The sequence below is a fragment of the Bombus huntii genome, unplaced genomic scaffold (assembly GCF_024542735.1).
Source record: "Bombus huntii isolate Logan2020A unplaced genomic scaffold, iyBomHunt1.1 ctg00000073.1, whole genome shotgun sequence".
Taxonomy (NCBI): domain Eukaryota; kingdom Metazoa; phylum Arthropoda; class Insecta; order Hymenoptera; family Apidae; genus Bombus; species Bombus huntii.
In genome coordinates this window covers 310,487-324,337 of record NW_026099331.1, presented here as the reverse complement: position 1 = coordinate 324,337, position 13,851 = coordinate 310,487, and the positions used below count along the sequence as shown (strand labels likewise).

General features: G+C 27.2%; 2 protein-coding genes and 1 long non-coding RNA gene across 3 annotated transcripts in view; 1 reads left to right on the top strand and 2 right to left on the bottom strand.

The window, feature by feature from the left end:
• Positions 1-13,851, bottom strand: part of LOC126876382 (omega-amidase NIT2-A-like) — a 398,341-nt gene that overhangs the window by 159,081 nt on the left and 225,409 nt on the right. The gene's annotated exons all lie outside the window — the stretch shown is intronic.
• LOC126876396 (uncharacterized) lies at positions 8,551-10,704 on the bottom strand. Its single transcript, XR_007694172.1, has 2 exons — positions 10,225-10,704; positions 8,551-8,643 (listed from the first exon to the last, which is right to left on the bottom strand). It is a non-coding gene; the product is annotated as an uncharacterized LOC126876396 (long non-coding RNA).
• Positions 13,504-13,851, top strand: part of LOC126876377 (venom serine protease Bi-VSP-like) — a 126,026-nt gene continuing 125,678 nt past the window's right edge. Inside the window, exon 1 of the mRNA XM_050639237.1 lies at positions 13,504-13,728. Within this exon, the coding sequence (XP_050495194.1) occupies positions 13,666-13,728 (63 nt within the window). The 5' untranslated portion in view covers positions 13,504-13,665. The remainder of the gene's footprint in view (positions 13,729-13,851) is intronic.

The following is a 13,851-nucleotide window of genomic DNA, read 5'->3' as shown; positions in this document are numbered from 1 at the left end:
TTACAAGACGTATAGGATAATGATGGTTTATAATCAAGATACATAAGGGACATGGAAAAAATAGAGGAAAGAGTAGACGGAAGAGAAGAGGAAGTGATGATCATCGGCGGAGACTGGAACGCAAGAACGGGAGAAGAGGGAGGGTCGATAAACGAGGACGTAGGGAAAGAAAAAAACAGACGATCAAAAGACAAGACAATAAACATGGAAGGAAATCAACATGAAGATAAACGAAGCAATGCAAAAGAAGAAAGTAAAGATAAGGAATAGAAAGAGAGGAAAAGAGAGTAAAAGAGAGATGAGAAGGAAGGTGACAAAGTTTATGAAAGGAAAATACAGTAGCGAAGCTCTTATGGAGGAAAGAAGGCATTCAAATAGAGGTGCAAACAAAGAAAGGAAAGATACGAAGAAGAAGAAATGGTGAAAATCAAGAAGATCAAAACAGAACAAGAAAAGAAGAACAAGCGTGGAAATACATAAATAAATACAGAAGAAGAAGAGAGAATATAGATGAAGATTATATGAAATAAGCGAGGAAGAGTGGAAAAATCATTTTATGGAAATTTTAGAAGGAACAGAGCACAAAGAGGGCAGGAAAAAAGAGGAGCATCGAGCAGAAGAGAAAATAATGGAGGAGAGAGAAGATAATATATAGAGAAGGAAGAGGAAGAGGATATACAAACTAAGAAACTTGAAGGAGAAGAAAGCAATGGGGGAAGGCGGGTTAGAAAATGAAGTATGGAAGTATGCACCGAAGGAAGTGGGTGAAGCGTTATGGGCTCTGTTAAGGAAAATATGGAATGGGGTGGGGATACCAGAAGATTGGAAAAAAGGAGCAAATATGTCCGATATATAAAAAGAGGGACAAGAGAGCAGGGAAGGGTTACAGAAAAGTAACATTAATGGATACAGCATACAAGATCTGTGCAGGGATACTGCACGAACGACTGAAGGCAGAGATTGAAAACAAACTGAAAGAGAGCCAATTCGGATTCAGAAAAGAAAGACGCGGTATTTGTGATAAACCATATCATAGACAAACAGTTGAGTAGAGAAAAAGAAAAACTACATGCCTGCTTTGCGGACTTAAAAGCGGCGTTCGACAGGCTAAACAGAAAGAAATTGGAGGAGAAAATGAGAAAAATGGGGATTAACGAAAACTTAACCAGAAGGATTAAAGAGATATACGCAGAAACAAAGAATGTGGTAAGAATCAAGAATAACAACACAAAAGAATTTTGGACAGTGAGGGGAGTCAGACAAGGATGCCCGTTGAGCCCTACGTTATTTAACATCTACGTGGCGGGGCTGGAAGAAGAATTAAGGAAAGGACAAGTCGGGGGGGGGGGCATAGTGGTAGGAGAAAGAAAGGTATGGTCATTGACATATGCAGACGATATTGTGCTGATGGCTGATAGAGAGGAGAAGCTAAAGGAAATGCTAAAGAGATTCGAAATATTTTTAAAGGAAACCGAATTGGAACTGAGCACGAAAAAGGCCAAGAGTGTAGTTTTCGAAAAAAACGAAAGAACAAGAGGAGACAAAGAAAATGGAAATGGTGAGAACGAGAATTAGAAGAAGTGGACGAGATAAGATACCTAGGGTACATACTACTGAAAAAACGGTAGTGATGAGAAACACATAGAAGACAGGAAAAAGATAGCAAGAATAGCAATGAAGAAAACATGGAGCGTGGAAGAAAATATTTCCAAACAGGACAACAAGAGGAGAATGAAGATGTTTGGAACGCTGGTAGAGAACGTGGCGCTGTTTGGAGCATAGGTATGAGGCTGGAACATGGAAGAAAGGCTGGATAGAATACAAAGAAGATATGTGAAATGGAGCTTAGGTTTAGATATGACAACACCGATTTATATATCGATAGAAGAATGTAAGCTAACAGAAATCAAAGAAAAAGTATTAGGAAGAGCAGCAAGGTATGAAGGGAAAGCCATAAAGTCAAAAAAAGGAACTAGTAAAGAAGTGCATAAAGGAAAGAGAGAGAAACTGGGGAAATGGCCAATAACGGAAAAGAGCAAGAAAGAGAAAGAAGGGACTAGAAAGGATGAGAAATGGAGGGACACAGATGGAAGTAAGGGAAGAGCAAGAAAAGATGACACTAGACCAAATTATAGAAGAAAGGAGAAAGAGAGAAGCAGAAGAGAGGGGGAAAGGATAAGGGAATCAAAGTATGACAAACATTATAGAAAAATCGCCAAAGAAGAGTTAGCAAAATATTTAGAAGGGAGGATGAAGTGGAAGGACAGAAAAATATTAGCAAGATTCAGATGTGGAAACGAGACTAAATCAAGGGAATACTGGAAAGAAGAGGGAGAAAAAAGATGCAAGCTATGTAAAAAGAAAGAAGGAGACCTGAGACACGTAATAGAAGAATGAGAAATAACAGGAGAACCAAGGGACACAGAAAATGATAATAATAATAATAATAATAATGATAATGATAAGAATAAGAATAATGATAATAATAATGATAATAGTTATCCTTACTCATCCTCAATTATTAACAAATCACACACCCATACATTCTAATTAAAACGTTAAAAACCTTCCTTATTTTATTTTGTTTTTTTTTATTATGGGTAATAGCACAGAAATCCCCATGCTATAGTAATTAGCAAATGATACAAAAATGTAAGTATTTGTAGAAACAAATAAGAACGTTTAATAAAGGAAAAATTAAAAAGAAAATGATAGATACTTCTACCTCTCAGAGGGATCAAGCAAAAGGACCAAACGCATCGAGATCTACAGTAAGACACGGTAAACCGGCCTATCCTGTTCAATATCCATGTTTAGTGTCCTATTATAAATGTATGGCATGAACAAGAACGGCAATCAAAATAATAAATCAGCAATAGCATTCGTAAATGATATGTTAATTACATCAGAAACAATAAACCGTGACAAATAAAAATCCAGCTGCAAGACCTAGTCAAGAAAGTAGAAAATTACGCTTTCCAACACGGAAGCTAAGAATCTACACCCATAAATGTGAAACAATCTCGTTCAGTCCATATATTTCAAAAACTTCAAAAGCAAAGTACGACGTGAGAATAAATTCGAAAATATTCTTCCATACAACAGAAAATATCAACGGAAAATTTTCCGATGCAAACAAAGTTAGATGCTTCGGAGTCCATCTAAACTTCGGGTTAAATCACAACGACAACATAAAGACACAGTTATAGAAAGCAGATAAATTCTTCTTATACCTCATAAGACTACCTTGCTCGAAAGATTCGCACAGATCAATAAAACTTCACTGCTACAAAACACTAATTAGACCAACCATTCTAATGGTCGTTAAATCTGTTTCAATGTAAGTGTCAACGCCACGGAAAAATTAAGAATCATTGAAAGAAAATACATCACAGCATGTTTAGGAATATATAGATTGCCAGAATTGAAATTTAGCAAATATAGCAAATCACAAGCTATACGAAGAGCCAAAATTAATCCATATCGATTCTTCATTCTTAAATTAGTCAGACCACTGGTCAAAGATACACAAAATAATCATAAACTTCATCGTCGCCCACAATCTATAGTCAAACCCGTTATACCATAAACACGTTCAAAAAACAGGTTATTTCCCCCCGGAATCCTTCACCTGTTTAGATAGCGTGAAATTAATCCAAAACAATAATAACTTAGTATTATTCTATCACTACAGCAGAAACGTAATAATAAAAAATACTGTACGATAGCGACATAGACCATAAGGATAGCAATATAAGACTTATGTATAAATTGTCAACCGTAGATTTAAGTGAGACACTCAAAGACAATAAAGATAAATATTGGTGGCTAACCACCGTAGAAAATTAAATTATAGCGATAAGAAAACCGTATGTTTAGTTAGTAAATGAACCAAAGATTGTAAGCAAAGATCACAAAAGAACAATGCAAATGTCACGTAAACTTGAGGGTTAGACGATAAAATAAAATAGCTGAGTCGTAACACAACTATTAATTTTGTTTTCATTAATCTTTATTATGAATTCAGCAATCACAATGAAATACACACTGAATTAACACACACAAATCACAATTCACTCCAATCACCTTATGTAAAACCTAGTTACACTGATACGTTAAGTACGCGACTGTTATAAGGATAGAGACCGGTAAAGATATGTTGACTATTCTAAGGATACGGAATAAGTGAAGTTTTACTGACGATACTGTGTCTGGGGAAAGCTAGGGATGGGTGTGTCTAAGGACACGGGACTATCGGACTTGTTGATGATAATTTTGGTTAAGGAAGTGAGGGTAGTAGACATCTTTCTCCGATTGGATAATAAGACGGTTGGTGGACCAGGAAGGGTTTTAGCCGCCCTCGTGAGAAAGTTGCTAACGCAACATACCAGACGCGAGGAAAACCTACTTTCCCTGTTAACCCGTAGTAAACAATAAACGTAAAAGGAAATCTAAGACAAGAGATACTCGCTTGGCCTGAAGGACCTTAACTATGAAAATTCCAAGACCCCTGGTGGGTACTTAGGACTACTGAGGGCACGCGCCAAGGATGTGCAGACATCTGGGCGCCATCCTGCCCGCGGTGTGTGGCCTGGTCTCTGATGTGAATTGACGTTATACAAACACAGTTAAATTAAGAAAATGTTCCCTGCAATTGTGTAATCATATATACGTAATTATATATCTCATACGTTTATTCTCTTTCTTCCCCCTCCTAAAATGTCAGCGATCCATAATACAATATCGGGCCTACCTATACTAGTTTGTAAGTTCATAGTCTAAGGAATGGTTACATTGTAAGTCAATAAATGGTAGTATGAAGTGCAACGTTTATGTGAGCACCTATACTAGGCGTACATTACGCAAACATTAAAAACTTCCCACAAGCTGAGACCCTCAACTCATAAATCAAATTCTTTTTATTTTTGATTCATTGTAGTAAATGAAATCATTTACCAACATATTTGTCACACTTTTCTCATTCAGATAAGACCAAGCACGATATAATTTGGAGCATATTTGCTTACTGAGTAAATGATAATTAAATACATATCAATAAGTAAATCTAACATCACAAATATATTAGTAAAAGTTTAATTTTGGAAAAGTTAGAAATAAAAAAGTTTTACTTTTGATTCAGCACATAGATACATTGTCTCCGCGCTATCTGCCACTGGACCATATTACACCACCACAAAATATCCCGAAGTTCTTGTTGGACTCAATGGGTATAACATCGCATATACTTTGCATATTTACTGCATAGACCTCCGCAGTTTATTTAATTTTTTATAATCATTGTAACAAAAGTTAGTGTTATAATTTCATTTTATTGCAGCATAAGTCAAGTTTTTGTGTGTGCAATAAAATATTGTTATACTACTATCACCAGGAACGATGTGTAAAAGTACACTTACAAGAAAAGATAAAAATTTATTTCGCAGTTATACTTAAATGTGGCATAAAGAGTAATATCTGAAAGAAAATTTCAGAAACATTGATTTCCAGAATTATTTCATTACTTTCCACATACAGTTGTCAATATCCACAGTTGGCTGAATCCCACATGTAGAGTGTAATGAAAGAAGAACAAGACAATACGATAAAATGTTGTAAGAAACAAGAAATTCTAACAGTGAAATAAATAAAAAAACAGAAAAAGATAAAACAGATAATAGGAAACTACAACGGAACAAAGAAAGCTCAAGAAAGTAGACAGTTACAACTAAAATGGCAGAGGAAAGAAACACAAGAGGAAAATTAGAAAAACACATCATAAACAGCAAAATGGCAACAAAAGACAAAGAATAGATAACAACAAGTATAAACAAAGGAAATATAGTTGTGAACACAGGGAATAAGGGCATGAAATTTGAAATCCTGAAAAAGATAGATATGTTTAGGGAAATGAGAAATTTTTTTTTTTATTTATTTGTTGAAATTACAATCAATTCTCGCGTTGAGAAGAAATGAGAAATATGAAAGACAAATTAAAGAAGATAAGAAAGGCAAATAATATATTTAGTTACACCTAATACAAGATGTTAAGCTAGAGAAAAATAACAGGAGATAAGGAAATAAAATGGATAGAAAAAAGAAGAAAACTTGAAACTACAAGATAAGATAGATGAACTCGAAGGGATGACGATAAATTAAAAGTGATAAATGAAGCGGAATATATTCAAGAGATAAAAACAAAACACCATTAAAAGCTGTAACAGTTATACTTTCAGACCAGAAGAATAAGATGAGAGTATAAGTAAATGAAAAGATATGGAACATTTAAGGACATTAGATACAGCATTGCAAAGAAAGGACAAGATCATACATGATCTATCACAAACGCTATCATACTTTGAGAAAAATATATTTTTTATCTTTCTTAAAATCCTTTTTAAGAAGGAAAAATGATTTGAAACAAGAACAAAAGAAACTTTCAATCATTTTTCTTGCCTTAAATCGCAGTGTAAAAATAAAGATGAAAATTTGGGGAAATTAGGATTACATCAACATGGATTTTAGCAACAGGTTTGGAACCATGCAGGATCTTAATCCTACTACAGAATTTATCATCAATACATTTGCGACATAAATTCCTGTAGATGGATTTCTAATATCTTCATTGGAATTTTGTAAATTTCTACCAGAATAAAATATACAAAATTAAAGCTAGTGGTTTGTTGAATGACTTGACATATCTCATAGCTGTGTATCCTTATATTGTAGAATGAAGCTGATAAAAAATAAACAGTGTTCAATGTTATAGCGGATTGTAAAGACAATACAATGAACGAGCATACCTTGTTGTCGCGAATTGAAACGTTGCTCGTCACCGTGTGTGTCTGATTTGACGTGCAAGGCATTTCCTTGCGGAAGTTGAATTAAAATTAAATTTTTTATAAATAAAATATATATAATAATATTGCTAATAAGTTTTAAATTAGAATAAAAAATAGATAAAAATAGGATATAAAATATATAAATATGAATATAAATATATATATATATATATTAATATAAATTTTATTAAAAAATTTTAGTTTAAGTAAAAATATTTTATTTACACTAAAAAGATTAATTATTAATTAAAATTTTAATAAAAAAATAATTTAATATAAATTAATTATATTTAAATAAATATATATATAAAAAAATTGTGTGTTATATATATATATATATATATATATATATATATATATATATATATATTATTTATATATATATGAGTGTATATGTGTGTATAAAATATTTATAGAATTAATTATTAATTAAAATTTTAATAAAAAAATAATTTAATATAAATTAATAGTATTTTAATAAATGTGTATATATATATATATATATATATATATATATATATATATATATATAATGTGTGTGTATGTGTGTATTATAAATAAATATGTAAATATTTTATATTTTAAAAATAAAAATAATTTAATAAAAAAATTATATTTAATGTAATTTGCATATTAAATTTTGATTTTAAAAGAATTAATAATATTAATATTATAAAATAAATTTTATAATGATTTTTTAATTAATTATATTTTTGTATTAATAAATAATGATTTAAAATTAAAAATTTATTTTATTTTAATAATTGAATTTAAATAATTAATGAAAGTTAAATTTAGAAAATAATATAAATAATGATTAATTTAGTGCCAGCAATAGCGGTTAAACTAAATTTGTAAATTAATTTTATTAATTTATATATATATAAATATTTAAAATAATATTATTTAATAAAAATTATATATTTTAGGTGAAATTTAATTTATAATTAAATTAAATTTTATATTTATAAATATAATAAGATAAAATAATAAACTAGGATCAGATACCCTATTATATAAAATAATAATATTGGATTTATTATTAAATGTTGAATCATTAAAACTAAATTATATGGCGGCTTTTCATTCTTATTAGAGAAACTTGTAGTTTAATTTGATAATCCACGATAAGATAAACTTAAGTAGATGTTTATGTATTGTTGTATATTATTATATAAAATTAATTTTAATAAAAATTTAATAAAAAATTTTAATTCAAATCAAAATGTAGTATATTTAAGAATTTATGAGTTATAATAAATTTAATTTTTTAATAATTATATTTTAATATTAATTTGAAAGAGGATTCAAAAGTAAAATTAATAAATTAATTAATTTGAAAATAGTTTTGAAAAGTGTACAAATTGCCCGTCAATTTCATTTGTGGAATAAGTCGTAACATAGTAAAAATATTGGAAAATGTTTTTAGATAAAAAATTAGTTTTTATAATATTTCATTTTTAATGAAAATTATTTAAATTGAATTTTTTTTTAAGATAATAAATTTAATATTTTAGTTTAAAATTTATTAAATTATATTTTTGTAAAGTTGTATAATAAATAATTGTTAAAGTAATAATTTATGAAATAATATAACGATTTATAGATTTAGTAATGTGAATGAAATTTTAAAGAATTAAATAAGTAAAATAAATTTTGTACCTTTTGTATCAGGGTTAATTAATATAATTTAATAATTTTATTATTCTCGAAAGAAAAAGAGTTAAATATATAATTATGTTTTTGTTGAATAAAAAATTACAATATATATTTAGAAATTAAATGTTAATCGATTTTTTTATATCTAGTTTTTTTTAAATGAATTTAATTTATATATAAAAAATATAAAAAATTTATTTTACAATTTTTTTTATTTTTATATAAAAAATTTATGGGATAATCTATAAATTTAAATATATAATTGAATTATTATTATTATTATTTAAAAATTTATATTATAATAATTATATTGATTTAGTAATAATTTTTATTAATAAGTATTTAATAATTTAGTAATTTTATTTAAAAAATTTATGTAAAATTGAATGATATATATTTATTGAAAAAAAATAATTTATAATTTATTTAAATTAAGTATAATGATTATATTAGTAATATTTTATGTTTAAAATTTTTATTTTTTAATAAATTTTGAAATATATATATATATAAGGAATTAGGCAAATTAAATATATTCACCTGTTTATCAAAAACATGGCTTATTGATTTCAATTTTAAGTCTATCTGCCCAATGATTTAATTATTTAATGGCTGCAGTATAATTGACTGTACAAAGGGAGCATAATCAATTTTTTTTAATTAAAAACTAGAATGAAAGAATTAATGAGATATATACTGTCTCATATATATATATATATATATATATATATATATATATATAATTAGTTTAAATTTTTAGTAAAAATGCTAAAATATATTTATGGGACGATAAGACCCTATAGAATTTTATATTTATATATATTAGATTTTAAATTTTTTAAATATAAATATTTAATTGGGAGGATTAGTAAATTTATAAAACTTTATTTTAAATATAAACTTTAATTAAAGAATAATTAATGATCTTGTATTATAAATTGAAAGAATAAATTACCTTAGGGATAACAGCGTAATATCTTTTTAAAGATCATATTAATAAAGATGATTGCGACCTCGATGTTGAATTAAGATAAATTTTAAATGCAGAAGTTTAATAATTAAGTTTGTTCGACTATTAAAATCTTACATGATTTGAGTTCAAATCGACGTGAGTCAGATTGGTTTCTATCTATAAAAATAAATAAATTATTTGTACGAAAGGACTATAATTTTTAATTAAATTATATTATTAATCTTAATTAATAATTTTGATTATATTAGCAAATTAGTGCATTAAATTTAGAATTTAAATAAATTATAATAAAATTATAATACATAATAATTTTTTTTTAATTTTTTATTAATAATATTTATAATTTTGATTAGAGTGGCTTTTTCAACTTTATTTGAGCGTAAAATATTAGGTTATATTCAATTACGAAAAGGTCCAAATAAATTAATAATTAAAGGTTTATTTCAACCTTTTAGAGATGCTTTAAAATTGATATCAAAGGAATTTTTTTTTTAAATTTTAATAATTTATATTTATATAGTCCAATAATTATATTTTTTATCACTAATATTATGATTTATTTATCCTTGAATATATTCTTTTTTTTTATTGATTATAGAATTATTTTTTTAATATTAATTTTGAGATTAATGGTTTATCCAATTATAATAATTGGTTGAGTGTCTTTATGTAATTATTCAATTTTAGGTTCATTACGTTCAGTTTCTCAAATAATTTCATTTGAAATTTTATTATTTTTGGTCCTTTTTTTACTAATAATTTTAATTGAGAATTATTCTTTATTTATATTTATAAAATTTCAATATAATATATATATATATTTTTTTATATATCCTTTATATATTATTTTTATAATTAGAGCATTAATTGATTTAAATCGAGTTCCATTTGATTTGATTGAAGGCGAATCAGAATTAGTTTCTCGATTTAATGTTGAATATTATAGAAGATTATTTGTATTAATTTTTTTATCTGAATATTTAAATGTTATATTTATAAGATTATTATTAACAATAATGTTTCTTGGATTAAATTGATGATCATTTAGTTTTATTTTAGTTTATTTATTTCATTTAATTTTATTAATTATAATTCGTGGTGTATTACCTCGTATTCGATATGATAAATTAATAATAATATGTTGGGTTGAATTATTAGTGTTAATTTTAATATATTTAATATTAATTTATTTAATAAAAGAATTTACTGTTTTGATAGTATTTTAATTTGTATTTTAAAAAATATTTAATTTTTAATAAAATTTTCTTATAATAAATTATTATTAATTTTAAATTAATTTTATTAATTTAAAAATTATAAAAATTTATATGTATATATATATATAGATTAAGTTTTTAATTATTATATTTAAACGTATAAAAGTTTGTTTATATAAATTTAATTAATTAAAAAATTAATTTTTATTAAATTTATATATATATATAAATAAATTATTTAATATTTATTTATTGATTTTTAATTAATATTATTAATTTAAAAATTAATTTTATTTTAAAAATTATATTTAAATATGTGTGTGTGTGTGTGTATTTTATATATATATTTAAATATGTGTGTATATTAATAAATTTGTATGTATTTATATAAATATATTAATATTATTAGTAAGTTTGTGTTTTTATATATATATATATATATATATATATATATATATAATATATATATAAATATATATATATATAATATATATATATATATATATATAATATATATATAAATATATATATATATATATAAATAAGTAAATTTGTGTGTGTATTTATATATATTAAATATATATATATAAATTTATGTGTATTTAAATTTTAAAATATTTATATATATATATATTTATGGATATATATATATATATATATAAATTAAATTTTTTATTTTTTATATTTAATTTATTTATAGGTTTTATTAAATAAATTATAAATTTATTAGATAAATTTAAAATTAAAGAAAAATGTAAATATAATTAATTTTGATTTAAATTAAATAAATTATTTATGTTTAATAATTATAATAATTTAATTATATAATTAAATTTTAATTTATAATTAGATAATTGTTTATTTAAAGTTAATAGAAAATTTTATTTCTATAATATGATTTCATGTCATATACTTATTCAAGTTCATTAACTAATTATTTTTTTTTAATAATATATCTCAAATATTATTTATAAAAAATGATAAAATTAAATATATAAAATATACTGATGTAAATAATATATTTAAATTTGTATATGGATATTCAATTATTTGTTTTCCTAATCAAGTAAGTATAATAATCGTTAAAAATCAGCCGATGTTATTTGCAAATTGTCAGTTGTTGTTATCTGTTTAATAAACATTATTGGTTAAATATCACCTAGTGTACTTCAGTACCTATTACACCATTCCACCTCATATTCAAGAGATAAAAACAAAACACCATTAAAAGCTGTAACAGTTATACTTTCAGACCAGAAGAATAAGATGGGAGTATAAGTAAATGAAAAGATATGGAACATTTAAGGACACTAGATATAGCATTGCAAAGAAAGGACAAGATCATACATGATCTATCACAAACGCTATCATACTTTGAGAAAAATATATTTTTTATCTTTCTTAAAATCCTTTTTAAGAAGGAAAAATGATTTGAAACAAGAACAAAAGAAACTTTCAATCATTTTTCTTGCCTTAAATCGCAGTGTAAAAATAAAGACGAAAAAAATGTTATAGCGGATTGTAAAGACAATACAATGAACGAGCATACCTTGTTGTCGCGAATTGAAACGTTGCTCGTCACCGTGCGTGTCTGATTTGACGTGTAAGACATTTCCTTGCGGAAGTTGACCCTCTAGTTGTTGGCGCGAGGTTCGCCGCTAACGGTTGCTGCGATGCTGATGATGATGTGATCATGTGGCACTGTATGATTTACTGCTGTATCTCTGTTCACTTGATCGTCCAATGCTCGTGATCCGGCTCGAAGGACCAAATGTTACGACCGTTCGCGTAGAGACGCGATCGCGAGGGAAACGTGTGAGCGGGAGACGTAAATTTTTGCTACGATTATGATAATCGACGCCGCGAATTAGTCGTTCCCCTGTTTCGTTTAGAATAACAGAGATAGTTCAAATGATTTTAACTTTGAATTAACACAGTTAATATAAACGTGTATATTTAACGATATTTAAAGTTATAATGAATACGTCACAAATGATTTAACGATGATACAATTAGTTTGTTACAGTAATTTGACCCGATTTTATGATATTTCTCGATGTATTCGTTAGACTAAGCGACTTTGATTTTATTCGTCTGAACCTTTCGATGCATCCCGTTTGAATTCTCATTTGCCACTGACTGCCCTTCCATTTGGTCCTTTGTCTTCTCTGGAAGACGACCCCCACTACGCTCGGATCACGCCACCGTTCGCGCCTATGATCACGTATACCAGCTTCTTTCTTTATGCGGATAAAATAACGCACCGAAGGCGAATAGATGTTTCTGGAACTCGCTGCTTGACGACAACTATGCGTTTATCGCTACTTTGTGTATATCTCGACGGTCATGTAAGACGATCTGTTTGCGACGGTTAGGAACACGGCCTATAGTAAGCCTTGGGGCGTAATAAACGGAGAGAATAGAATAATCTTCTTTCTCTGTGGGATGTTAGAGACTGATGTGTACAAATCGAAACCGCTGAGGAGAATATCGAAAGGCGAGTGTCACAAATAAGTGAAGAGATATTATTAAGCGTCTTTAAAAACATGTTCTGAAGAAATAATAAATGTACTGAATATCAAGGCGGGCATATTTAACAATATTTGTAATTATTTTTATGCATATTAATTGTAAGTTATCGATCCTTATCAGGAGCACGAAATTACACAATTAACAATTATCGAGATCGTCAAACTTTAAAACGACGAAATTTTCGGCTCTCTCGTTAAGTACCGAAAGAACTGAGTTACAGTTAAAGGTACGCGAAATTACATTAGAGAAATTAATGCAACATGTTACGCCATGCGGCTTACCATAGATCATATTCTTAACTGTCGATCGCGGCACTATAATGTCGCAGACGGATCGTCGCGGCTGCCCGGCAAACAAACATTGTAGTGGCAAGCGCATGGTTCATTAAGCAGGGCGACCTCCAGAAACGTCGATTCGTGGCCGTTATTTTACCTCGCGTAAAAGAATGTGGCGTGATCCGAACGTAGTGGGGGTCGCCTTCCAGAAAAAACGGAAAAAATCGAAAGGCGTGCAGAACTTTTCGAGAAGCCGAACCGTCAACACATCTCTTATATCGCGCATTACTTATCAAGCAAAACGCAGTTACATTTCTTTTTGTTGTTCTCTTTATGTCTTCCCAGTTGATAATTTG